This window comes from Elgaria multicarinata, chromosome 23, assembly GCF_023053635.1.
Source record: "Elgaria multicarinata webbii isolate HBS135686 ecotype San Diego chromosome 23, rElgMul1.1.pri, whole genome shotgun sequence".
NCBI classification, from domain to species: domain Eukaryota; kingdom Metazoa; phylum Chordata; class Lepidosauria; order Squamata; family Anguidae; genus Elgaria; species Elgaria multicarinata.
The window spans coordinates 6,356,679-6,383,942 of record NC_086193.1 but is presented as its reverse complement, the minus strand read 5'-3'; the positions used below and the strand labels follow the sequence as shown (position 1 = coordinate 6,383,942).

Here is a 27,264-nt window from a genome sequence, read left to right as displayed (position 1 = left end):
GGAGGCGGAGGAGGCGCTGGAGGGAAGGCAGCCGCCGCCGCCGCCGTTCCAAGTTGCAGGCCCGGCGCGTAATGCGGCGCGCAGCGGCTCCCGGTTGTAGCTCCCGGGCAGGAGTTGGCGGATCGGGGCCGGGAAGGGGCTGGTGAGCTGAACGGAGCGGCGGGGGTCGGGGCCACAGAGGAGAGGAGGACGGAGGGAGGGAGGGAGGGAGAGGCGCCTGCACAAGCTGCCCGCCGCCGAGCCCGTGCGCGTCCAAAGACCCCCGGGATTTGGCGAGGGACTTGGGTAGGTGCAAGCGATTACCGCGGGGTTGGGCAGTAGATGTGCTTTGCTAGCCCCGGATCCTCCTCTCCCAACTCGGACCAGGGAGTTTGGGGGCATCCAGACGTTGCGTGCACGCGTGTCTTTGCTTTGGCGCGCGTGATACCCGTGTGTGTGCGCGCGCGTGTGTCTATATAAATATACATCTGTGCGGTTTTCGACCCTTGAGCTTTCTCGCCCACCTCTGCAGAGGAGGTAAGATGCGGTGGGTTTGGGGGGGGGGGGGTGTTTCTGTCTCCTGGTGTGGGTTTCTCCTCTTTTCCATATTTGTCTACGGCCCCGGTTCAGACAACACGCTAAACCAGGCTGCTTAACCACAAAATGGTTAAGGGAGTGCATTCCGCTCAATGCATTCCGTGAACCGTTTTGTGGTTAAGCAGCAGGGTTTAACGTGTTGTGTGAACCCGGCCTACGTGTGTGTGTGTGTGTGTGTGTGTGTGTGTGTGTGTGTGTGTGTGTGTTTCTTCTTCCGTGTGTATTGGCGAGTTTGGCAAGCCTTGGGTCTCTCTCTCTCTCTCCCACCTTCCTGGAGAACAGAGCAGTGGCGGGGTGCGGTTGCCTGGTCCTAAACATCTCCTGGGGATTCGAATGGCCCAGTTCAGACAACAGTGTGTATTTTGCAAACTTTGCTTCTCTTCTCAGCCTTTTGCAGAGGACAGAGTTCATGTGCTTCTCTACCTTTGTGCGTTTGTGTGTGTTTCTAATAGAATCATAGAAAAGTAGAGTTGGAAGGGGCCTACAAGGCCATCTAGTCCAACCCCTTTCTCTCTCTCTGTGTGTGTGTGTGTGTGTGTACTTGACTAGCCTGGATCCTTCTCTTTGCAGAGTATAGCCTGGATCCTTCTCTTTGCAGAGTATAGAGAACTGTGGTCTGTCTACCCAGAACCAAGTCCATTGAGTTTAACCCCCTCTTCCCTTCCCCCATGGTCGTGGGCAAGCTTATAGTAACATCGCTTCTTTTTCTCTTTTAATGCCGGCTTTCAATGATGTCATGTTGTTTTTCTTTTCGTTTTGGCCTATGTTCATCACGTTAATTTAAGTGCGTCTGTAAAGGACTGTGCTATTGATTACAGTTATGATTGATCACAATTGATTACAATTATGATCATAACAACTCAGATGTTATTCTCAGAATGTGCAGGGACTAGAATGCCGTCCTCCTTCAGCCTGGCTCTGCTCGGACCTGCGATGAATGTCTGTGTGTGTATGTAACATGGGTGCGTATTGGAAAAATTAAAACTGCTCAGCCAAGACCACATTCTGAATTTCCCTGTGCGGGTATTAGAAGCTGGGGGCCTTACTTGGGTGTGTGTGTGTGTGTGTGTGTGTCGATGCTCCTGAATTGTTTTGTGTGGTTTTAGGGGTGTGCGTCCTTCGCAGTGAGTGGAGATGCTTTGCTTTGTGGTGAGTCATGGGGTTTTGCAATGATGTGACAAAGGGGATACGTGGCTTTGGGATGTCTGTGTTACTCATAGAATCAAAGAATAGTAGAGTTGGAAGGGGCCTATAAGGCCATCGAGTCCAACCCCCTGCTCAAGGCAGGAATCCACCCTAAAGCATCCCTGACAGGTGGTTGTCCAGCTGCCTCTTGAAGGCCTCTAGTGTGGGAGAGACCACCACCTCCCTAGGTAACTAGTTCGATTGTTGTACTGCTCTAACAGTCAGGACGTTTTTCCTGATGTCCAGCCGGAATCTGGCTTCCTGTAACTTGAGCCTGTTATTCCGTGTCCTGCACTCTGGGAGGATCGAGAATCATAGAATAGTAGAGTTGGAAGGGTCCTCTTAAGGCCATCGAGTCCAACCCCCTGCTCAATGCAGGAATCCACCCTAAAGCATCCCTGACAGGTGGTTGTCCAGCTGCCTCTTGAAGGCCGCTAATGTGGGAGAGCCCACCACCTCCCTAGGTAAATAGTTCCATTGTCATACTGCTCTAACAGTCAAGAAGTTTTTCCTGATGTCCAGCTGGAATCTGGCTTCCTTTAACTTGAGCCCGTTATTCCTGCACTCTGGGAGGATCGAGAAGAGATCCTGGCCCTCCTCTGTGTGACAACCTTTTAAGTATTTGAAGAGTGCTGTCATGTCTCCCCTCCATCTTCTCTTCTCCAGGCTAAACATGCCCAGTTCTTTCAGTCTCTCCTCATAGGGCTTTGTTTCCAGACCCTTGATCATCCTGGTTGCCCTCCTCTGAACATGCTCCAGTGGGTTGCAGTGCGCCTGGCACATGCAGAGACGCCTGTCAGGGTTGCACTGGGTGTCTTCAGCTGATGGGGGACATCTAGGTGTGTGTATAGCAGGGCCATGGGGCATCTGAGATCCTAGTGATATAGGGTGGGGATACAAATGTTTAAATAAATAAATAAATAAATGAAATCAGGGTTGTACATACACACATTCCACACCAAATTAAATTCTTTGTGTCGGGTTCAGATCCTGTTTTTCTTTTTCTTTTTTCTTTTTCTTTTTTAACAAACAAGTTAGTTGCTAGCCCTTGTGGCTCTGAAAAGGGGCTTGCGAGTGTAAAGTCTAGAGACAGCATGAGCACAGCAAAAATTGATATGGGTTAAAATATGGAATTAAAACAGCAACGTTTAAATTTAAGTTAAATTAGTTGTTAAAATACTGAGAAAATTAAAAAGTCTTCAGCTGGCGACGGAAGGAGTACAGTGTAGGCGCCAGGCAAACCTCTCTGGGGAGCTCGTTCCGCAGCCAGGGTGCCACAGCAGAGAAGGCCCTGCTCCTGGTAGCCACCTGCCTCCCTTCCTTTGGCAGGGGCTCACGGAGAAGGACCCCTGTGGATGATCTTAAGGTCTGGGCAGGTACATATGGGAGGAGGCGTTCCTTCAAATAACCTGGCCCCAAGCCGTTAGGGCTCTGAATGTTAGTACCAGCACTTTGAATCGGGCCCGGACCTGGACTGGCAGCCAATGAAGTACCGTATTTCTTCGATTGTAAGACGCCATCGATTGTAAGACGCACACTAATTTCAGTACCACCAACAGGGGGGGAAAACCCTAAGACACACCCGCGATTCTAAGACGCACCCCATTTTTAGAGATGTTTATATGGGGGGAAAAGTGCGTCTTAGAATCACAGAAATAGGGTAGTAGAAGGACTGGCGTGATGTGGTCTCGCCGGCCAGTCCCTGTTAGTAGGCGGGCTGCCCAGTTTTGTACCAGCTGAAGTTTCCAGACTACTTCTGAATATGGAGGTTCCATTTAGCAACAGAGGCTGAGAAATCTCTGTCCCATGAATTCATCAGATCTTTTTTTTTTTTAATAAAGAAAAACGACAAAAGAAACTCGTTGGGTCAGAGTAAAACTCCACCAGCATCCTGCTTTCTACTGTCACCAGACAGACAGCTCCACATCCGGCTTACGGACTTCCTGGAGTCCACCTTCCATTTTCTGCCCCCAGCAAACTGGCATTCAGCCATCTAAGCTACTGTCTGTCACCCAGTTTGATTCAGCAAAGGCCTTTAACTTCTGCCTTCTCTGAAATGTTGTGGTCCTAAATTCTTCGGGGTTACTGGAGACAAGGGAGGGTTAGACCAGGCCTTTGAACCCTGATCACTAAGGTTTATTAAGCCATCCCTTTGGCTTCTGAGATTCCACGGAGCACTTCCACAAGCTTTTGAACGTAACTTTGCAACAGGAAAGGTGAACTTCCGAACGGTACACTCTGGGCCCATTCAGAAGACACCTTAAACCATGGCTTTAACCACGGTGGTTAAGCCAGAAAGCTAGGCCGTGTTCAGAAGACACCTTAAACCATGGCTTTAACCACGGTGGTTAAGCCAGAAAGCCAGGCCGTGTTCAGAAGACACCTTAAGCCATGGCTTTAACCACGGTGGTTAAGCCAGAAAGCCAGGCCGTGTTCAGAAGACACCTTAAACCATGGCTTTAACCACGGTGGTTAAGCCAGAAAGCTAGGCCGTGTTCAGAAGACACCTTAAACCATGGCTTTAACCACGGTGGTTAAGCCAGAAAGCCAGGCCGTGTTCAGAAGACACCTTAAGCCATGGCTTTAACCACGGTGAATAAGCCAGAAAGCTAGGCCGTGTTCAGAAGACACCTTAAACCACGGTTTTAACTACAGCAAATAAGGCTTTCTGCTTTATTCACCAGGGTTAAAGCCATGGTTTAAGGTGTCTTCTGAAAACAGCCTGGCTTTCTGGCTTAGCTACTGTGGTTAAAGCCAAGGTTTAAGGCGTCTTCCAAACAGTACACTCTGGGTTGGAGGCGGTTTGGTTGGCTCATGGTCTTTGGGTCATGGGAGCAGGGCCTTTGCCACAAGTGGGGTGCACTTTCCGATGTCTTGGGGGATGGGTTACCTCTGCAGAAGCCTCGGTTGTGTCTCACCGCAATGAGAAGTGAGGCTGGTAGTGGCATGGGGTAAACTCTTTTCACCAAACGCCACGTGAGGCATTATAAGAAAAGGAATTGAGAATAAAACGGCCAGTGTCATACTGCCCTTATACAAATCGATGGTGCGACCAGACTTAGAGTACTGTGTACAGTTCTGGTCACCACACCTAAGAAAAGATATTATAGAGCTGGGGAAAGTGCAGAAAAGGGCAACGAAAATGATCAAGGCGCTGGAGCATCTCCCCTATGTTGGAAGGTTATAACAGCTGGGATTGTTTAGCTTGGAGAAGAGGAGGCTGAGGGGAGACATGATAGAGGGGTACAAAATTCTGCACGGTGTGGAGAATGTGGACAGGGAGACATTTTTCTCCCTCTCTCAAAATACTTGAACCCAAAGGGGTCATCCCATGAAACTGATGGGTGGGAGACCCAGGACAAATCAAAGGAAGGACTTCTTCACACAGCGCAGAGTTAAATTATGGGACTCACGACCACAAGATATAGTGATGGCCACCAATCTGGATGGCTTCAAAAGGGGGTTGGATCAATTCCTGGAGGTGAAGGCTATCCATGGCTACTAGCCCTGATGGTTGTGTGCTACCTCCAGTATTCGAGGCAGTAAGCCTGTGTGCCCCAGTTGCTGGGGAACATGGGCGGGAGGGTGCTGTTGCACCATGTCCTGCTTGTTCATCCCTGGTTGGCCCCTGTGTGAACAGAGTGCTGGACTAGCTGGACCCTTGGTCTGATCCAGCATCAGGGCACTTCTGATGTTCTTAAAACGGACTATATTTTTGTAGTTGGAAGTTGTCTTACTATTGCTTGCATGGTTATTTTCCCTATTCATTTATTTTTATCACTTTAATCCTGTATTTTTAGTGTGTGTGTGTGTGTGGATTTTTAGCGTGGGGCCAAATTGCCTTCACAGGCTGGATGATGTTAGTGGATGTGACCTCGGCCATAGAATCATAGAATAGCAGAGTTGGAAGGGGCCTACAAGGGCATCTAGTCCAACCCCCCCTGCTCAATGCATGAATGTCATGACCCTCACTCTGTCCATTTGACTTTTCCTGGTGCCTCCTCCACGAACATCTAAGGTGATAAGAAGACCGTCCCCATCTGCAAATGTGCCTACATCCCTGCTGTCATCACTTGGAGCTCTGTAAACGCCGTCAGACGTATTGGGCCTGCAGACTGAGGGATGGCCATCTCTGTTTTAACCTCTAAACCAGGGTGGATCAATGATTTTTTTAAAAAAAAAAAAACACCCAAAATTTGATTTTTAAAAAATTTAAATCAGATTTTTTTAAAATTTAAATCAGATTTTTTTTTAATAAAATGCTTTTTGAGGAACAATCTATCTAAGGATAGTTTTCTATTTAAGATACATTATAGTCCAAAGGCTATCCATCATGAAATAAGGATTCGTTTTTAATTGTGTCGCATGAGGCTGTATATTCATGCAATGTTTAAATTTTTGGGTGAATGAATTCCATGAATGCATTCACCATGTCATGCTCTTCCAGAGGTTTCTGTAAGATTATTGGGCATTTTTCTATCTAGAAGATATTATTATCCCAGATGCTTGGTTTTACAGTTCTCAAAACTGTGAATTTGTGTCTGCAGAGATCACAGTCCCATTGTGCCTTTGCAAATCTATGTACACAGAACTTACCTCTTAAGTGCTAAGTTTAAAAAAAATCAATGAATAGAGTGCTCTTTTTTGGGTGGGGGACACATGATTAAATCGAGTCTTTCTGAGTAGTGATTTAAATCGTGATTTAAACCACGATTTAAATCAAATTGATTTAAATCAAATCCACCCTGCTGTAAACCATTTTTTATTGGTGGATTTAAGGTCGGAAGGGACCTTAAAGGCCATTTAGTTCAACCCCCTGAGGAGGCGGGAAATTGAAGAGGGTTTTTTATACCACCTTTCACCTATTGATTCCAGGGCAGCTAACAACCATTAAAAAGAATGAAAAAGAACCATTTCAAACAACTACTGTAAAATGAAAAACTTTGAAGGCCTTTCAGCAGCAAAGTGTTTAAAAATATTCATATAAACTAGGGCTGTGCTCCATTTCATTATGGATCCCTGGATCCGAAGCGGAGTGGACCGATCCGGACCTCCGAAGCCTGGTTCCGAAGCAGATCAGGGGAGATCCGGATCGGAGCGAATCGGAACGGTCCGAAGCGATTCGGAACGGTCCGAAGCTCTGGACCCAGGTTAGTTGGGGAGGGGGGCTTACTTGACTCCGTCGTGGTCTGGGCGGCAGTTTCAACTGAGGCTCAGGCCTCAAGCCAGAAGCAGGCCGCGGAGCGGATCGGGGGAGGTCCAGATCGACCCAAACCGGTTCGGATCCGATCCAGAAGGTCCGGATCGGGATCCGAATCGGTTCGGGGAGGGGGTGCACAGCCCTAATATAAACCCAAAATATAAATGCGCACATTGTGACATTGGATTAGATCCATACTTAGAGTAGACCCATTGAAATCAACCCTTGATAAACAAGATGTTTCCGAGGAACGTACATAAAAGACTGTGATATATTATTTCTAATAAAGCTTTTCCTCTTTTTCTTCTTCTTCTTCTTGTTTTGGTTATTAGGCGCCTGTGTAGTGAGGTGCATGTGCAACGGAGACTTTGGGATTCTCAACCCCTTACGCCGGAATGCGGGAGACCCCATTTATGGTAGTTCCAGACGGACATGTCATAAAGACTTCCTCTGGCTCATCGGTGGCTGAGATGTTTTCTTAACTTGTTGGAAATACGGATTTTATTTGGGACCCCTTCCCTAAAAACCGCTTGGTTCCCAAATTCTCTCCAGTTTCTACTGCTAGCTGCCATGAACGGGCTCTCGGTCAGCGAACTCTGTTGCCTTTTTTGCTGCCCGCCTTGCCCCGGCCGGATCGCGGCCAAACTGGCATTCTTACCTCCGGAGCCCACTTACACAATCGTCCCAGAACCGGATCCTGTCGGGGGCGCTGGCAACACCTCTCCCCGCAGCACTACCATGACGCGCTGGAAACTCCATTTGACGGATCGAGCAGATTTCCAGTACGCCCAACGGGAACTGGACACCATCGAGGTCTTCCTCACCAAAAGCAGCCGGGGGAACAGGGTGGGCTGCATGTACGTCCGTTGCGTTCCTGGTGCGAGGTGAGCGAGATCGGAAAGTTGGGCCGCTGGGGTGGGAGAAAGGTTGTTTGGGATTTGAGACTCAGATTGTACAATTCTGGTCAACACACCTAAAAAAAGGATATCATAGAGCTGGAAAAAGTGCAGAAAAGGGCAACGAAAATGATGAAGGGGCTGGAGCATCTCATCTAGGAGCGAAGGTGACATCAACTGGGATTGTTTAGCTGGGAAAAAAAGAGGCGAAGGAGAGACAAGATAGAGGTGGACAAAATTATGCATGGTGTGGAGAAGGTGGACAGGGAGACATTTTTCTCCCTCTCTCAAAATACTAGAACCGAACGGGGTCACCCCATGAAACTGATGGGTGGGAGATCCAGGACAAATAAAAGGAAGGACGTCTTCGCACAGCGCAGAATTCAATTATGGAACTCACTACCACAAGATGTAGTGATGGCCACCCATTTGGATGGCTTTAAAAGGGGGTTGAATCAATTCCTGGAGGTGAAGGCTATCCATGGCTATTAGCCCTGATGGTTGGGTGCTATCTCCAGTATTCAAAGCAGTAAGCCTGTGTGCACCAGTTGCTGGGGAACATGGGCGGGAGGGTGCTGTTGCACGATGTCCTGCTTGTTCATCCCTGGCCGATGGCTGGTTGGCCACTGTGTGAACAGAAAGCTGGACTAGATGGACCCTTGGTCTGATCCAGCAGGGCTCTTCTTATGTTCTTATGAAAGGTCAGTTTGCCCCCGAGCCAGCTGGGGGTGATGGGAGTTATAGTCCAACACGTTTCAAGGACACTAGGTTGAGGAAGCCTGGCTTACACCCAATGAATGGGTATATTCTCTTCCCTCAGTAGCATCCTGCAACCCCTGAGTTTATCCCCAGTGCTCAGCAGGTCCTTCAGATGGGGGCCAAAATGTGTGTTGTCCACTATCCCCCCTTGAGTGGTCAAGAGCATTGGCAGTACCTCGGCCAGGAGAGTTTATAGGGTGCTCTCAGATTTATATCCCCCTCCTCTTACACCTTCTGCAATGTCATGCGCACATAAAGCACCAAATCAGAGGTGGGTGGACGTTCAGCTTGTGGGACGTCTCCTGTTTTTCAGTGGTAATCTCAGGCCCACCAGCTGGGGCCTGGTGCAAAACCGTGGCTCAGGAAGGCAGACACAGGACTGAGGGACAACGTTTAGTACATGCTAAGCGCAAGAATTTGTTCATTTTATTTATTTATTTATTTATTTATTAAATTTGTATCCCGCCCCATAGCCGAAGCTCTCTGGGAGGTTTACAGAAGTTAAAAACAGTGAGCTTTGAAAAAGTATATGAAATTTAAAACCATCAAAAGTATGAAAACAACCGTATAAAACAGTATCCATTTTGAACAACAGTTCTGGGGTCCGTTAAAAAACAAACAAACTTGGCATATGTTGTTAAATGCTGGTTCAATGCCTGGGAGAAGAGAAAAGTCTTGACCTGGCGCCGAAGAGATCATAGAATAGCAGAGTTGGAAGGGGCCTACAAGGCCATCGAGTCCAACCCCCTGCTCAATGCAGGAATCCACCCTAAAGCATCCCTGACAGATGCTTGTCCAGCTGCCTCTAGTGTGGGAGAGCCCACCACCTCCCTAGGTAACTGATTCCGTTGTCGTACTGCTCTAACAGTCAGGAAGTTTTTCCTGATGTCCAGGTGGAATCTGGCTTCCTGTAACTTGAGCCCGTTATTCCGTGTCCTGCACTCTGGGAGGATCGAGAAGAGATCCTGGCCCTCCACTGTGGGACAACCTTTTAAGTATTTGAAGAGTGCTCTCATGTCTCCCCTCAATCTTCTCTTCTCCAGGCTAAACATGCCCAGTTCTTTCAGTCTCTCATAACAGTGATGGCGCCAGGCGAGCCTCGTCGGGGAGATCATTCCGTAATTGGGGGGCCACCACTGAAAAGGCCCTCTCCCTTGTTGCTATCCTCCGAGCTACTGGTGTTTTCAGCACCAGAACTGCAGCCTCCACAAAAACCAGTTCATGCTCAAATCTACTCCTGTTTCCCCCAGACATTCTTGCCTAATCTCTTGTTGCTGTTTTTAAACCACTACGAGCCGGAAAAAGCCTTGTTGATTACTTGAAATCACCTGGAGAGCTACCAGTAGATCTCAAACTACCGCTCCATACAACAACCATTAATCATCTGGTGGGAGAGGCAGCGTGCTGTCTTTATCCCTTGCAAGGACCTGTGGCAGGCCAGGTCCCTTTTGGGAAGGGCAACCTGAGAAACTCGGGGGACGTTTGCCATAATCCCATTGACACTTGAAACAAAATGCGCGTGCACAACTCCCACTCTCTCTCACACACACACACATGAACTGAGCACAATCACGACAACATTGAAATACCAGCCCGGCCGTTGCCAGCATAAAAGCTGCTTAATTGAGTTAAGCCAGGGCTGTCACCTGGTGTCTTAAACACTTCTAAGGCAGGTGCTTGGTAGATAAATACGTGCCATAAATGGTGAGGGGGTGTTCATGGCCCCTCTCTCGTTACTTTGGGGACTGCTTGAAAGGCCAGAAAAGCAGCTGGGGAGGCTTGGTTGGATGGATTGGGCTTACTCCTGCCATCTGGTTTCCATGACGACACAGAAAACCCATGGGGTACAAAAAACATACCCAAAACCCTTGGGAATTTACAACGCCATGTTTTATTTTGCCCGAGAGGCCCGGGTTTTGTTCTGCGGGCTGGAATATATCAAATGTGGACCGCCCAGAGAGCTTCGGCTATTGGGCAGTTTTAAAAATGTAATAAATAAATAAATAAATAAATAAATAAATCGGGGCTAATTCAGACAAGTTGGAGCGTGTTCAGAGGAGGGCAACGAGGATGATATCAGGGGTCTGGAAATAAAGCCCTATGAGGAGAGACTGAAAGAACTGGGCCTGTTTAGCCTAGAGAAGAGAAGATGGAGGGGAGACATGATGGCACTCTTCAAATACTGAAAAGGTTGTCACACAGAGGAGGGCCAGGATCTCATCTCGATTCTCCCAGAGTGCAGGACACGGAATAATGGGCTCAAGTGACAGGAAGCCAGATTCCGGCTGGACATCAGGAAAAACCTCCTGACTGTTAGAGCAGTACGACAATGGAACCAGTGACCTAGGGAGGTTGTGGGCTCTCCCATACTTGAGGCACTCAAGAAGCAGCTAGAGAACCATCTGTCAGGGATGCTTGAAGGTGAATTCCTAGATTGAGCTGGGGGTTGGACTTGATGACCTTATAGGCCCCTTCCAACTCTACTATTCTATGATTTTAAGATGGTTTGAGGATGGGTACAGTGCAGTTACCAGAGCAAAATCCCAAGGGATTTAATGGCCGGTACCTCATTCTGTGCGTAAGCTGCAGGTTCAAACCTTGCTACTGCCTTGACCTTTCCGAAACTTACGTCTGAGTAAGCATACATAAGGTGGGGCTGCGAAAGTCTTTGTGAAGGATGGAGCATTTCTCAGCCTCGGCAGAGAAGCAGATGTGGTACGTCGAATAAAAGAATACGCATGTAGATATCTATTTGCTGCTTTTCGGCCCCTCAAAGCAGCTTGCAAACAAAATAAAACAGTAACAATAACAGCAATTTCAAACAAAGAGCAAATATTCAAACAACCTTGAAATGTCTATATTAAAAGGTGTTTATTTATTATTGCATTTGTATCCCGCCTTTATATCCTGCAAGGAACCCAAGGCGGCAGACATAATCCTCCTCTTTTTCGTTTTATCCTCGCAACAACAACCCTGTGAGGTAGGCTGGGCTGAGAGTCTGTGAGCGGCCCAAAGTCACCCAGTGGGTTTTCATGGCCGAGTGAGGACTAGAACTCGGATCTCCCGACTCCCAGTCCGACACTCTAGCTCTCTAATGTTTAGTATTAACATGATGATTGCTTAAAAGTTGTAATAATTATAACAGGGTAGGTTTATATAAAATAATTGACTTGCTTGAACTGAGTGCACGCTTCCCACAGGGCTACAGCAGGAGGAGAAGCGGCAGGAGCTAAAATTCCCCCTTCTGCGCAATCCTTAAAGGCACAGGAGCCTTTATAAGGCCGAGACTTAGCTACCCTGAGTATAGTTGCTAGAAGATAACATAAATTCTTTGCCAGAAACAAACTTGCATTTTGCTGCTGAGATCAGGGAACTTGAACAACTGGGCAAGCAATGGGCGGTTTTTTGGGGGGGGTGGACAAGTGAGAGGCTATCTTACTGCGAAAACCAGATTATGGCCGTGAAGGAGATGTTAGCCGTACAGCTGTTTCCTTAAACTTGATAGATGGCTAGTGGCTGTGAGTAAGGGTGTTTCCCCGGTTGGAATTTCCTGCCTTTTTTTTGTAATTGCTGGATGCAACATCCGGGCTGATACATAAATTGTCAAGGGGGAAAAGATCCTTTTTGTGATCAAAATGACTTATCGGCTGAGTTCGGACGACGACACGCTAATCAACGGTGGTTTCCCATTCTGGGGGAAAAAAAGTGCAGAAAAGAGCAACGAAAATGATTTAAGGGGCTGGAGCATCTCCCCTACGAGGGAAGGTGACATCAGCTGGGATAGTTTAGCTTGGAGAAGAGGAGGCAGAGGGGAGACAGGATCGTGGTGTGCAAAATTATCCATGGGATGGAGAATGTGGACAGGGAGACATTTTTCTCCCTCTCTCAAAAGACTAGAACCCAAGGGGGTCATCCCATGAAACAGATTGGTGGGAGATCCAGGACAAATAAAAGGAAGGACTTCTTCACACAGCACAGAGTTAAATTATGGAACTCACTGCCACAAGATGTAGTGATGGACACCAACCTGGATGGCTTCAAAAGGGGGTTAGATCAATTCCTGGAGGTGAAGGCTATCCATGGCTACTAGCCCTGATGGTTGTGTGCTATCTCCAGTATCTGAGGCAGTAAGCCTGTGTGCACCAGTTGCTGGGGAACATGGGCGGGAGGGTGCTGTTGCACCGTGTCCTGCTTGTTCATCCCTGGCCGAGGGCTGCAGGAGGCGGAATTAGTAGTCCATGGCTACTAGCCCGTATGGCTATGTGCTACCTCCAGGATCAGGCAGTGAGTCTGGGTGCCCCAGTTGCTGGGGAACATGGGCGGGAGGGTGCTGTGGCACCGTGTCCTGCTTTGTTGGTCCCTGGCCAATGGCTGGTGGGCCACTGTGCGAACAGAGTGCTGGACTAGATGGACCCTTGCTCTGCTTCAGCATCAGGGCACTTCTGATGTTCTTATTCTGTTCCTATTAACCCACACACACACACAGCTGATTAGCGTGTCATCCGAACTCAACCAGTATCTCTTCTCGGCCTTTAGAGGATGCAAAGCTTTATACGCTCAACAATCCTATAAGCTAGATTGGCCCTTTGAGATCTGCCGACCGGTGCTTAGCTGAACCTCTTTGTTCAGGAGCTGTCTACCTCTGCATGCTAGATGGCGGCAGGGGCAAAAATGATGGGAGAAAGTGATGGGTGCAATCCACGTCAACACTGGGCTTGGACTGCAAGGGAGGGGGCGGAGGCAAATGACCCCTCCCTCCATGATGGGCTGAATTGAACGGCAGCGGTAAAGTTATCAGAGCTGGAGGTGCTCAGAGCATGTCTTATGAACTGGGAAGGTCCCAGCTTAAATCTCCTCTCTAGGTGGCCTTATGCAAGCTCCCCACCCCTCTAATCTCTAATAACTGCACTGGCCTGCCTAGAAGCTGCATTAGAATCATAGAATAGTAGAGATGGAAGGGGCCTATAAGGCCATCAAGTCCAACCCCCCACTCAATGCAGGAATCCACCCTAAAGCAACCCTGACAGATGTTTGTCCAGCTGCTTCTTGAAGGCCTCTAGTGTGGGAGAGCCCACCACCTCCCTAGGTAACGGGTTCCATTGTCGTACTGCTCTAACAGTCAGGAAGTTTTTCCTGATGTCCATACAGAATCTGGCTTCCTTTAACTTGAGCCTGTTATTCCGTGTCCTGCACTCTGGGAGGATCGAGAAGAGATCCTGGCCCTCCTCTGTGTGACAACCTTTTAAGTCTTTGAAGAGTGCTCTCATGTCTCCCCTCAGTCTTCTCTTCTCCAGGCTAAACATGCCCAGTTCTTTCAGTCTCTCTTCATAGGGCTCTCACCCCAACCTACCTCACAGGGTTGTTGTTGTGAGGATAAAATATAGAGGAGGAGGATTGTGTACATCGCCTTGTGTTCCTTGGAGGGGGAAAAATGGCAGGATATAAATGCAATAATAAATAAATAAATAAATAAATAATAAATCTCTCACTGCCAATAACTGAGCCTTGGGAGATGCATTTCGGCCTTTTAGAAAGAGGGGAAAATTCTGCCTGGAAATCACCAAATACCTGGTGGTTGGGAGAAGGGGTGTGTGGCCCTTTGGGGTACCCCGGAGGGCTAGGTTCGATTCCTGGGCTTGCACCCCTGCTCTAATGATTGCAGGTACCCAAAGGGGTTATTTTATTTATTTATTTATTTATTTAAGCATTTTTATGCCGCCATTCAGCCAAAAAAAGGCTCTCAAGGCGGCTTACAAAAGTATTTCTTGACAGTCCCTGCCCACAGGCTTACAATCTAAAAGACATGACACAAAAGGAAAGTGGATTGGGAGGGAGGAGGAGGAGGGGGAAAAGGAAAGCAAATTCAGGCCCTATAATCTTAGTTGCAAAGTTCAGCAGTTAAAGTTGACAGTTGGCAGCAGGAGGGAGGGGGCTCTCAGCTGGAGCTGGATCCAAGCAAGATGGAATTGAACACTCTTAGGTGGTAGACAAATGCCAACTATTGTTTTTATAATGGATATCATAAGGATGTCAAGCTCCCATCCATCTAGGCCGGTAGAGGCCAGGTTCAGACCACACACTAAACCCTGCTGCTTAACCAGGGTTTCGCGTGTGGTCTGAACCAGGCCAGTGTCTTGTTATTGCCCAGCTCTGCAGGGTTTGGGCCAGAGAAAGTAGGGTGACCATATGAAAAGGAGGACAGGGCTCCTGTATCTTTAACAGTTGTATTGAAAAGGGAATTTCAGCAGGTGCCAATTGTATGCACGCAGCACCTGGTGAAATGCCCTCTTCATCACAACACTTCACGCTGCAGGTGCCCTGCCCTCTTTTAAATCTGGTCACTCTCGTATAGCTCCTGCAGCTTTAACTGTGGTGATGAAGAGGGAATTTCACCAGGTTCTCCATATATACAAATGACACCTGCTGAAATTCCCTTTTCTGTGCAACTGTTAAAGATACAGGAGCCCGGTAGAGAAAGGTCTTTCCTACACCTGCTTTCTATCTATCTATCTATCTATCTATCTATCTATCTATCTATCTATCTATCTATCTTCCTACACCTGCTTTCAGCTGAACATTGATCTTGAGACTGCAAGCAACTTGGGGGCAGAGAAGCTCTACAACTAGGGTGACCCTATGAAAAGGAGGACAGGGCTCCTGTGTCTTTAACAGTTGCATAGAAAAGGGAATTTCAGCAGGTGTCATTTGTATATATGGGGAACCTGGTGAAATTTCCTCTTCATCACACCAGTTAAAGCTGCAGGTGCCCTGCCCTCTTTAAAATCTGGTCATAGTATAGCTGCAGTATAGCTCCTGCAGCTTTAACCGTTGTGATGAAGAGGAAATTTCACCCGGTGCGACATACATACAAATGACACCTGCTGAAATTCCCTTTTCTATGCAACTGTTAAAGATACAGGAGCCCTGTCCTCCTTTTCATAGGGTCATCCTACAATTAAAGATACAGGAGCCCTGTCCTCCTTTTCATAGGGTCATCCTACAATTAAAGATACAGGAGCCCTGTCCTCCTTTTCATAGGGTCATCCTACAATTAAAGATACAGGAGCCCTGTCCTCCTTTTCATAGGGTCGCCCTAGTTCAACATATGCCTAGCTGCTGGCCAGGGTTGTGAGGATGAAACGGAGGAAGTGGGAACAGGCACATTCTGGCTGCCCCCCCCCCCCCCAAAAAAAAGATGGGTCCAGTCTGCTTCTCCCAGCCACTTCTGCATCTCGGCTTGCAGGTGGAACCAGCTGGCGTTGCAAAGGGATTTATGGGGCCCTGAAGGAAATGAAAGGACTTGGCCACCTGCTTGATCTTCTGTTGCGGCTGGCTTCCAGCCAGGTTAGCATTCCCTTCTGGCTGCAGACGACTTGTGCTAAGGCAGCTGCTGGAATCACAGGCCTCCTTTGGCCCTGGTCTCTGCCCCCCCCCTTCCCTTCCCTCAGGTTTACAATTCCTAATTGCTTTGCTGGTGTTTTACACTACCAAGACTACACATGGTGCTTGATCAAGTCTCATAACCCAAAAAGTAGACACAGGCCACAGCTAGACCTAAGGTTTATCCTGGGATCCTCCAGGGTTCGCCCCTGCCTGAGCACTGGATCCCCTGTGTGTCACCTAGATGAACAGGTTTGACCCCTGGATGATCCAGGGATAAACCTTAGGTCTAGCTGTGGCCAAAGTGTCTGTCTCTGAGGAGCCCACAATCATAAAACCAGCAGCAGGGTGTCGTGTTTCTCTAGGGTGACCCTATGAAAAGGAGGACCGGGCTCCTGAATCTTTAACAGTTGCATAGAAAAGGGGATTTCAGCAGGTGTCATTTGTATGTATGGAGAACCTGGTGAAATCCCCTCTTCATCACAACCGTTAAAGCTGCCCTCTTTTAAATCTGGTCACTCTAGGATAGCTCCTGCACCTGTAACTGTTGTAATGAAGAGGGAATTTCACCAGGTTCCCCATATATACAAATGACAAATGGCTCATTATGTTCTTCACTGCCACCTTTATAAATCACCACGGACCAAATTCATCTTCCCTTTCTAAACTTCCTTGAAGGCCACACGGAGGAGTTCAAAATCAGGTGGTTGCTGGCAGACACAGACAACTTTGTAAGCTACAGGGTGGGCCTATTTGCCCTAGCAGCATTAAAGTTAAGGACAGCTTTTGTGGCAGGTCTGGATTCTGACCTTGGGTAAGGCAGACAATAACACAAAGAGTATGGCATTGATTTAAGATAACGTGTTTTATTGCTGTTCTATTTTGCTTAATGTGTTAACTTGTCCTACCGTTTCAACAGTTTTAATCAGATTAATGTTTTTAATGTTTAAATGTTTAAATGTTTTATGATGTTGTGATGGCCATTGGCTACAAACAATAAAACAATGAATGAATGATAGAAAAGGGAATTTCAGCAGGTGTCATTTTTATGTATGGTGAACCTGGTGAAATTCCCTCTTCATCACAACCATTAAAGCTGCAGGAGCTATACTAGAGTGACCCGATTTAAAAGAGGGCAGCTTTAACGGTTGTGATGAAGAGGGAATTTCACCAGGTTCTCCATATATACAAACGACACCGGCTGAAATGCCCTTTTCAATACAACTGTTAAAGATACAGGAGCCCTGTCCTCCTTTTCATAGGGTCACCCTACTTTAACAAGGGTGTAAAAAACCTCGTTACGACCGAGGGCCGAATTCAGTTTGGGAGAAGCCCTCAGGGAGCCCATTGAAGTGGTGGCCAAAGGCAAAGAGGGGGAAGAAGCCTCTTACGGACATTTTAGCTGAAAGTTAAATAGGGTGACCCTATGAAAAGGAGGACCGGGCTCCTGTTTCTTTAACAGTTGTATTGAAAAGGGCATTTCAGCCGGTGTCATTTGTATATATGGAGAACCTGGTGAAATTCCCTCTTCATCACAACCGTTAAAGCTGCCCTCTTTTAAATCTGGTCACTCTAGTATAGCTCCTGCATCTGTAACTGTGGTGATGAAGAGGGAATTTCACCAGGTTCCCCATATATACAAATGACACCTGCTGAAATTCCGTTTTCAATACAACTGTTAAAGATACAGGAGCCCGGTCCTCCTTGTCATAGGGTCACCCTAGTTTCTCAGAAAGCCCCTGCTTTCAATGGGAGACAAATGACGAGGCCTGCTAGATAAGCCACAAAGCTTTTATTAAGCAACAAACGTCTCTTCCACCTGAAGAGAGTCTAATCTCTTGAAAACCTCCCCCTAGGCAAAACTAGGCAAACTAAGCGAGACAATTGTTTTCACATAGGGAAGTTTTTGAAAATATTCTCCCTGCTCAGGCCTGCGGTTCTGAAGCGGTACAGTCCCATTCTACGTCCCCAGGAGTTTACTTGTATGTCTGGACCAGGTGTGACCCTGCTGTTTCTCACTGCGTCTCTCCGCCTCTCGCCTAGGTTCACAGTCCTATTCTCACATGGCAATGCCGTGGACCTAGGCCAAATGTGCAGTTTCTACATCAGCCTGGGCACCCGCATCAGCTGCAACATCTTCTCCTACGACTATTCGGGCTACGGCGTCAGCACAGGAAAGCCCTCGGAGAAGAACTTGTACGCCGACGTTGATGCAGCCTGGCAGGCGCTGCGCACCCGGTGAGCCTCAAGGAGATTTATAATATCGTTTTAAATCTGTTCTATGCCGCTCTTCCTAAGTGCTTCCTAAGGACTGGTCCATCTGGTTAGGCAGCCTGTTTATGACAGGGAGCAAATAATAATAATAATAATAAGAAGAAGAAGAAGAAGAAGAAGAAGAAGAAGAAGAAGAAGAAGAAGAAGAAGAAGATGATGAAGAAGAATTTATTTCTTACCCGTCTCTCCATCCTGATCGAGGCAGGGAACAACAGTAAGAATAAAATACATAAAATACTGATTAAAAACATAGTATACATTGTTAAAACATCTGAAAAGCATATTAAAATTCCACTGGATAGGCCTGCCGGAAAAGATCATAGAATCATAGAATAGTAGAGTTGGAAGGGGCCTATAAGGACCCTTGTTGTACCGTTCTAACAGGCAGGAAGTTTTTCCTGATCATAGAATCATACAATAGTAAAGATGGAAGGGGTCTATAAGGCCATCGAGTCCAACCCCCTGCTCATTGCAGGAATCCACCTTAAAGCATCCCAGACAGATGGTTGTCCAGCTGCCTCTTGAAGGCCTCTAGTGTGGGAGAGCCCACAACCTCCCTAGGTAACTGGTTCCATTGTCGTGCTGCTCTAACAGTCTTGAAGTTTTTCCTGATGTCCAGCCGGAATCTGGCTGCCTGTAACTTGAGCCCATTACTCCGTGTCCTGCACTCTGGGATGATCAGTCTTTATAGCTTTCTTAAATGCTGAAAGACTGCTAAGTTGACGAATCTCCTCCGGCAGGCCGTTACACAGTCTGGGAGCAGCAGAAGAGAAGGTCCTCTGGGTAATACCTGTCAGCCTAGTTTTGGCTGGCTGAAGGAAATTCTTCTCCGAGGACCTGAGTGTGCGGGGCAGATTGCATGGGAGCTAGATGGCTCTGGGAATCTCACAAACAGCGGCCACAGCCCTCCCCTGCTGTTTATTAACAGCATTTACAATTTGGAGGTAAACTGTCCCTGAATATGGGGGATCCATTATTAGCTTTTGAGGTTGCTGGATCCGCCTTCCATTAGGACATGGAATGCCATTAAAAAAAGAGCCGTACCAAAGGTCTCTGTAGTCTACTAAATGCCTGGAAAGCCTACAAGAAGCACATGAAGACAACACACACACCCCTGGTATTTATACCCTGGCCGCTGGTAGACTGCCTTTGCTCTTGGAGGTTTTGTGTAACTCTCCTAGGTGGGCACGGGGACTTCTGGAGAGCAATGGGTGCACAGTTCTATCTCCAAGAGTGGCTAGCCAGATGCCTCCCTAAAAGCCACACAAAGGCCACAGCTAGACCTACGGTTTATCCTGGGATCATCCAGGGTTCGCCCCTGCCTGAGCACTGGATCCCCTGTGTGTCACCTAGAAGAACAGGTTTGACCCCTGGATGATCCAGGGATAAACCTTAGGTCCAGCTACGGCCAAAGAAGAGCACAATTGAGACAGCCCTCCCTGAGTTGGGCATCTCGTACTCTGTCCCCAGACACAGAAGCCCCATTCCATAATCTGGGCTAATGGGAGCCCATTCTCTTCTGTGACTTCATCTGATCTTTGAAGCCACCTTGGGGCAGCAAATTCCATGGCTGATTTCTCTTCCAGATGAAGAAGGAGGTTCCTTGTCAGGAAGCATTATAAGGAAAGGAATTGAGAATAAAACGGCCGGGATTGTATTGCCCTTATACAAATCGATGGTGCGACCAGACTTAGAATGCTGTGTACAGTTCTGGTCACCACACCTAAGAAAAGATATTATGGAGCTGGGAAAAGTGCAGAAAAGGGCAACTCAAATGATGAAGGGGCTGGAGCATCTCATCTAGGAGAGAAGGTTACATCAACTGGGATTGTTTAGCTTGGAGAAAAGGAGGCTGAGGGGAGACCTGATAGAGGTGTACAAAATGAGGCCTGGAAAATGTGGGTGAGGAGACATTTTTCTCCCTCTCTCAAAATACTAGAACCTGGGGTCATCCCATGAGGCTGAGGGGTGGGAGATCCAGGACAAAGAAGAGGAAGTCCTTCTTCACCCAGCGCAGAGTTAAATTATGGAACTCACTGCCACAAGATGTAGTGATGGCCACCAATCTGGACGGCTTCAAAAGGGGGTTGGATCAATTCCTGGAGGCGAAGGCTATCCATGGCTGCTAGCCCTGATGGTTGTGTGCTATCTCCAGTATTCGAGGCAGAAAGCCTGTGTGTGACAGATGCTGTGGAACATGGGTGGGAGGGTGCTGTTGCACCATGTCCTGCTTTGTTGGTCCCTGGTTGACAGATGGTCGGCCACTGTGTGAACAGAGTGCTGGACTATCATAGAATCATAGAATCATAGAATAGCAGAGTTGGAAGGGGCCTACAAGGCCATCTAGTCCAACCCCCTGCTCAATGCAGGAATCCACCCTAAAGCATCCCTGACTAGATGGACCCTTGGTCTGATCCAGCATCAGGGCACTTCTGAGGTTCTTATATTGCAAGCTTGTGGAAGCTGTTCCATTTGTAATCATTAACTAATTTACCTTTGGCTTCTTTTGCTTTCTCTCTCCTCCCCTGTCTTCCACCTAGATATGGGATAAGTCCCGAGAATATAATCCTGTATGGGCAAAGCATTGGCACAGTACCCACGGTGGACCTGGCCTCCCGCTACGAGTGTGCAGCTGTGATCTTGCACTCACCCCTGACCTCAGGCATGCGCGTCGCCTTCCCGGAGACCAAGAAGACCTACTGCTTTGATGCTTTCCCAAAGTAAATCCTTGGGCTAGCAGGAAAAATGGCTTGTGGGTGAGGGCAGAATTTGGGTTAAGGGCCTTGGCCATGTCTCCTGGGGTTTCCCTAGCCCAGCTCAGCTCAATCGGCCTCCGTTCCTTCAAACTTTAGTTTGTGTATTTATGCAAAAAGTATGCCCTGCTGACACAGCTCAACGTAGCCGTGAGAGGTGTGCAAACGTCGGTCGTTGCTCAGAATGAAAACTGCTGGCTAAACATTTGGTCAGTTATTTCCAATTTGTTCTGTACTTCAGTTGTGAAAGAGCCTCGTGTGGCGCAGGGCGGTCAAGCAGCAGTTTCTGCAGCTGAAACTCTCCCCACGGCCTGAGTTCGATCCCAGCGGAAGCTGGTTTCAGGCAGCCGGCTCGGGTCGACTCAGCCTTCCATCCTCCCGAGGTCGGTAAAATGAGTACCCAGTTAGCTGAGGGAAAAGGAATAACGGCCGGGGAAGGCAACGGCAAACCACCCCGCTATAAGGCCTGCCAAGAAAACGTCAGCGAAAGCTGGCGTCCCTCCAAGAGTCAGTAATGACTCAGTGCTTGCACGAGAGGTTCCTTTCCTTTCCCTCTCAGTTTTGAGCCAACGTTGGTTCCCAAAGCACTTTAACAATTACAACCCACCATGGTGGCCAAAATGGTGGACGCTTTTTGAAATGTTCGTGTTTTGCAACTTCGCATGCTTGTAGAAAATGATCTGTTTCACGAAATTCCAATGTTTATCTATCAATTGAAAGAGAATTTCATGCTGAATTCAATATAAAAAACAGAATGCAAATATCTGCAGGACACAAAAAGTTATGCTTACTTACAAACACAGGTGTGATTGAGTGAAGAAGCGGATTGGAATTGCAAACCAATCACAGTCCTTGTTCTGGGGACCAATCCCATGGCAGTACATCATGTCTCAAGTTGGGGAAAGTTGGTTTTGCGGTTTGTTCTGTAACTGAAGCGCAATTGGCGATTGAGTGAATATTTGAAGTATTTCTCGAATTAAAAGTGTACGTCCATCCCAAATAGAGCCATGGCACCAGAGAAAAGAGTTGATTGGACACCCAGGAAAAGAAGCAGGGTTGTCGTATTACGCGAATCAGGTCTTTCCATTGACATAGAAACATTTGAATCCCGTGAAACCGAACGTTTTCTATAAGCAGGCAAAGTGGCAAAACGTGAAAAGTTCAAAAAGTGTCGGCCATTTTGGCCACCTCTGTAACTCGCTGTGTGCTGAGGACAGGCGGTGTTTTTCCTGGGAGTCGGTTATACGGTCCAGGTACCAAACTCCTGGTTCCATAGAGTGGACGCAGGGGCAGATTGGCGGTAAAGATGCCCGCCCACAGGAACCGCGCCTCCAATGATCTGTTCATCTGGGAAGGGCCATGGCTCAGTGGCCGAGGCCCTTCTTTGTACAGAAAGCCCCTGCCATCTCCAGGTAGAACTCAGAAAGACCCCTGTAGGGTCAGTGTTATGGAGCAATGTGGACCCATGATCTGCTTCAGCTTCCTGTGTTGTTGTTTATTCGTTCAGTCGCTTCCGACTCTTCGTGACTTCATGGACCAGCCCACGCCAGAGCTTTCTGTCGGCCGTCGCCACCCCTAGCTCCCCCAAGGTCAAGTCTGTCACCTCCAGAATATCATCCATCCATCTTGCCCTTGGTCGGCCCTTCTTCCTTTTGCCTACCACTTTCCCTAGCACAGCCTCTTCTCCAGGGTATCCTGTCTTCTCATTATGTGGCCAAAGTACTTCAGCTTTGCCTTTAATACCATTCCCTCAAGTGAGCAGTCTGGCTTTATTTCCTGGAGTATGGACTGGTTTGATCTTCTTGCAGTCCAAGGCGCTCTCAGAATTTTCCTCCAACACCTCAGTTCAAAAGCATCTCTCTTCCTTCGCTCGGCTTTCCTTATGGTCCAGCTCTCGCAGCCATAGGTTACTACGGGGAATACCATTGCTTTAACTAGGGCAGGCATATATAAGGAGAGGCGCTCTCTCAACTGTCGAGGTCCCAAGCCGTTTAGGGCTTTAAACGTCATTACCAGCACCTTGAATTCCGACCGGAAGTGTATAGGCAGCCAGTGCAGTTCCTTTAAGACCGGTGTTATGTGGGCTCCATAAGATATACCCGCCAGCAGCCTAGCTGCTGCATTTTGTACTAGCTACAACTTCTGCGTTGTCTTCAAGGGCAGCCCCACGTGGAGTGCATTGCAGTAGTCTAATCGGGAAGTTACCAGTGCATGCACTACTGTGGCTAGGTTGTCCCTGTCCAGGAAAGGCCACAGCGGGCGGATCAGCCGAAGCTAACCCCAAGTACTCCGTGCCACGGAGTCTACCCGGGCCTCCAGTGACGATGATGGATCTAGGAGTACTCCCAAGCTACGCACCTGCTCCTTCAGAGGGAGCGCCACCTCATCCAGAACAGGCAGCTTACCCAATTCCCGGACTCGGGAACCACCAATCCACAGGGCTTCCGTCTTGTCAGGATTCAGCTTCAGTTTATTGGCCCTTTGTTGTTTATTCGTTCAGTCGTTTCCGACTCTTCGTGACTTCATGGACCAGCCCACGCCAGAGCTTTCTGTTGGCCGTCGCCACCCCCAGCTCCCCCGAGGTCAAGTCTGTCACCTCCAGAATATCCTCCATCCGTCTTGCCCTCGGTCGGCCCCTCTTCCTTTTGCCTTCCACTTTCCCTAGCATCAGCCTCTTCTCCAGGGTGTCCTGTCTTCTCATTATGTGGCCAAAGTACTTCAGTTTTGCCTTTAATACCATTCCCTCAAGTGAGCAGTCTGGCTTGATTTCCTTGAGTATGGACTGGTTTGATCTTCTTGCAGTCCATGGCACTCTCAGAATTTTCCTCCAACACCACAGTTCGAAAGCATCTATCTTCCTTCGCTCAGCTTTCCTTATGGTCCGGCTCTCGCAGCCATAGGTTACTACGGGGAATACCATTGCTTTAACTGTGCGGACCTTTGTTGTCAGTGTGGTGTCTCTGCTCTTAACTATTTTATCAAGATTTGCCATTGCTCTCCTCCCAAGAAGTCAACGTCTTCTGATTCCCTGGCTGCAGTCAGCGTCTGCAGTAATCTTTGCGCCCAGAAATACAAAGTCTGTCACTGCCTCCACGTTTTCTCCCTCTATTTGCCAGTTATCAATCAAGCTGGTTGCCATAATCTTGGTTTTTTTGAGGTTTAACTGCAACCCGGCTTTTGCACTTTCTTCTTTCACCTTCGTCATAAGGCTCCTCAGCTCCTCCTCGCTTTCAGCAGCTTCCTGTATTTCTATTTAAATCAGTCCTTTCTTTAGAACCACGAGGACTAGAATCTTAATTTACTTTTAGCCCCTTTTAGCTGCGAGCAAACAGCAATCTCTGCATCCATATTGTTATTATTATTATTATTATTATTATTTATTTATTTATTTATTTAGCAATGGGCCTTCGGCCTTCCCCAGCCTGGGGTCCCCAGATGTGGCTGGACTACAACTCCCCTCATCCCCTGCAGCACAGCCAATGGTCATCAAGGGCGGGAGTGGTAGCCCAGCAATGTCTGTGAGACCGGGAATGGCTAGAAAGTCTGGGTGAGGCAATCCCGGGCCTGACGGACTCCAAATGAGGCAGCTACGCCTGCTCCCAGGTCTAAATGTATTTATTTATTTATTTTATAAGAGCAAGAAAAGGCAAAATCCTTAACGAACAACCAGATGATGCTGAACAAATATATATACAATATATATATATATACAATAAATTTGTATATATATACACAAATATATATACAATAAAGCAATGATATTTAATGTACAAGAAGAAAATAGGAATTAAGAATATTGCATGAAAAGTGCAATAACCTATTTCACAGGAAAAAATATCCGACAAAAACAGCATCAGATAAACAGGCCAAACGCGTTTCAACACGAAGTCTTCGCCAGTGGCCAATGCAGGCTGCTGTATGCTCCCTGGAAATTTAATTGGGCTGACTTTACAGTTCCCACAGTTGTGTGGTAGAAGGTGTCACTCCCATTTGAAAATAGTACAGGGCCTCAGCCTTTTCCAAAACCGCCTGGGTCGTAGTCTTTAGATAAATGGTGTTTATATCCTTAACTTTTTATTTATTTTATTACATTTATATCCCGCCCCATAGCCGAAGCTCTCTGGGCGGTTTACAGAAGTTAAAAACAGTGAACATTAAAAGGAAGGAAAGGAACCTCTCGTGCAAGCACTGAGTCATCACTGACTCTTGGAGGGACGCTAGCTTTCGCTGACGTTTTTCTTGGCAGGCCTTATAGCGGGGTGGTTTGCCATTGCCTTCCCCGGCCATTACTACCTTTCCCCCAACTAACTGGGTACTCATTTTACCGACCTCGGGAGGATGGAAGGCTGAGTCGACCCGAGCCGGCTGCCTGAAACCAGCTTCCGCTGGGATCGAACTCAGGCCCTGGGGAGAGTTTCAGCTTCAGAAACTGCTGCTTTACCGCTCTGCGCCACAAAATTTAAAACCATCAACAACATAAAAAAACAACGATACCCTTTTAAAACAACTAAAAAATAAACCACTTTGCACATGTTGTTAACTGCCTGGGAGAAGAGAAAAGTCTTAACCTGGCGCTGACAAGATAACGATGTCGGCGCCAGGCGAGCCTTGTCGGGGAGATCATTCCATAATTGGGGGGCCACCACTGAGAAGGCCCTCTCCCTTGTTGCCATCCTCCAAGCTTCCCTCGGCGTAGGCACTCGGAGGAGGACCTTAGATGTTGAGCGCAGTGTACGGGGAGGTTCATGTACAACTGTCCTGTCCTCCTTGTAGCCCGAGGGGCCGTTGCTCAACAGGTAGAGCGCCGTCTCTGCACCCAGGAAGCCCCACGATCTTGGGCAGCCCCTCCTCATCGGATTAGGCGCCGCTGGGCTAACTGAGGCAGCTTCTCCCTCTGTTCCTTTCTCTCCCACAGCATCGACAAGGTGTCCCGCATCACCTCCCCGGTCCTCTTCATCCACGGCACGGAGGACGAGGTGATTGACTTCTCGCACGGCTTGGCCCTTTACGAGCGCTGCCCGAAGGCCGTGGAGCCCCTGTGGGTGGAGGGGGCCGGCCACAACGACATTGAACTCTACAGCCAGTACCTGGAGCGCTTGCGCAAGTTCATCACGCAAGATCTAGCCGGCCAGCACCACTGAACGCCCTTCTCTTTTCGCCTTGCCCCCTGTGCGCTCCCGGGGGGTGGGGTGGGGGGAGAGGGGAGGCACTCGCGGCTTTAGGAGAATGGCGCCACGGCTGCACACTCCATGCCCCCATCCGCCCCACGAGGACCCATTGAGGGGTCGGCCACCGGAGGACCATCGGCACTCCCTTGCTCCAGCGGGGCACCGTTCCCGGCCGTCCTCCTTCACAGCGGCCGCCTGCTTGGACGACGACGACACCTCTGAGTGGGGGTGCGCCAAAGCCAGAGCCCTGCCGTCCCTCCTCGTGAGACTCTCGAAGACTGAGCGTTGCAGATGCTTTTTTAAACGTGGACACCTCCATTGAGACTGCACCGTACTTCTGCCTCCACCTCAGCATCCCACGTCCGGACCCTGTTTTCTGAACTGTCCATGTGTCCCAGCGATAGCAATAAGCCATTGGCGGGTGGGGTGGGGGCTGACACGGATGCTGCCCCGCGGTCAGACGAGGCACCTTGCATGATGGCCAAAGCGGCCTGCTCCACCTCTGCTGCCCAGCCCACAGTGCCACCTGGGGGCAGGAGGACTTTAGTAAAGATTGCGCGGAGTTGCGGTTGGCGGGGCGGGCAGAAATTCCGAGGACTCTGGTTGCGGGATTCAACGCCGCTGACGTACACAGGCCAGTCCTGGGGTGGGTGGTGGGTGGGGAGGGTTGCCCGTTCCATCCACAACCTCATGGATACTACTGTTTTACTATCGCCCCTTGATCCATACCCCACATGTCTGGGCTATGCTTTACGGGAACGGAAGAATACTCCGCCCGTCCATTTTTGAAAGGAAGAGGAATAAAAGTTTAAAAGATCCAGACTCGGTTTCCCAAGAACTTGTTTCTCAGGTGGGGGTGGGGGTGGGGAGGAGGTCAACGGGGACCGATGAGTGGGAGGGACTTTGACTCGTCAACAGGAATCAACGTACTTCTGTGTCTTCTGAAAGATCCATTCATTCCAGTAGTTCAGGAACGGGCGGAAAGTAGTTTTCCAGATGTTTTGGGAATTTAACTCCCGGCGTTCCTGGCAAGGACTTCCGGGAGTTGAAGTCCAAAATTATCTGGGGCTCTA

General features: G+C 48.4%; 1 protein-coding gene across 2 annotated transcripts; it reads left to right on the top strand.

Moving 5' to 3' along the window:
* On the top strand, nt 1-27,013 carry ABHD17A (abhydrolase domain containing 17A, depalmitoylase). 2 transcript variants are annotated; one of them, XM_063147201.1, is made up of 5 exons: nt 1-142; nt 7,294-7,845; nt 18,040-18,234; nt 20,811-20,990; nt 25,939-27,013. In XM_063147201.1, exons 2-5 carry the CDS (start codon nt 7,532-7,534, stop codon nt 26,162-26,164), a joined length of 915 nt encoding a protein of 304 aa, XP_063003271.1. In that variant the 5' UTR covers nt 1-142; nt 7,294-7,531; the 3' UTR covers nt 26,165-27,013. The 2 variants fall into 2 exon arrangements, with proteins under 2 accessions (XP_063003271.1, XP_063003272.1); XM_063147202.1 differs by lacking the exon at nt 1-142 and adding an exon at nt 199-285.
* The last annotated feature ends 251 nt before the right edge of the window (nt 27,014-27,264 follow it).

Coding starts and splice junctions, on each gene's coding strand:
- ABHD17A (XM_063147201.1), top strand. CDS start 7,532: ATGAACGGGCTCTCGGTCAGCGAACTCTGTTGCCTTTTTTGCTGCCCG. Junction 18,235..20,810: donor TGGCAGGCGCTGCGCACCCG/GTGAGCCTCAAG, acceptor TCTTCCACCTAG/ATATGGGATAAGTCCCGAGA. Junction 20,991..25,938: donor TGCTTTGATGCTTTCCCAAA/GTAAATCCTTGG, acceptor TCTCTCCCACAG/CATCGACAAGGTGTCCCGCA.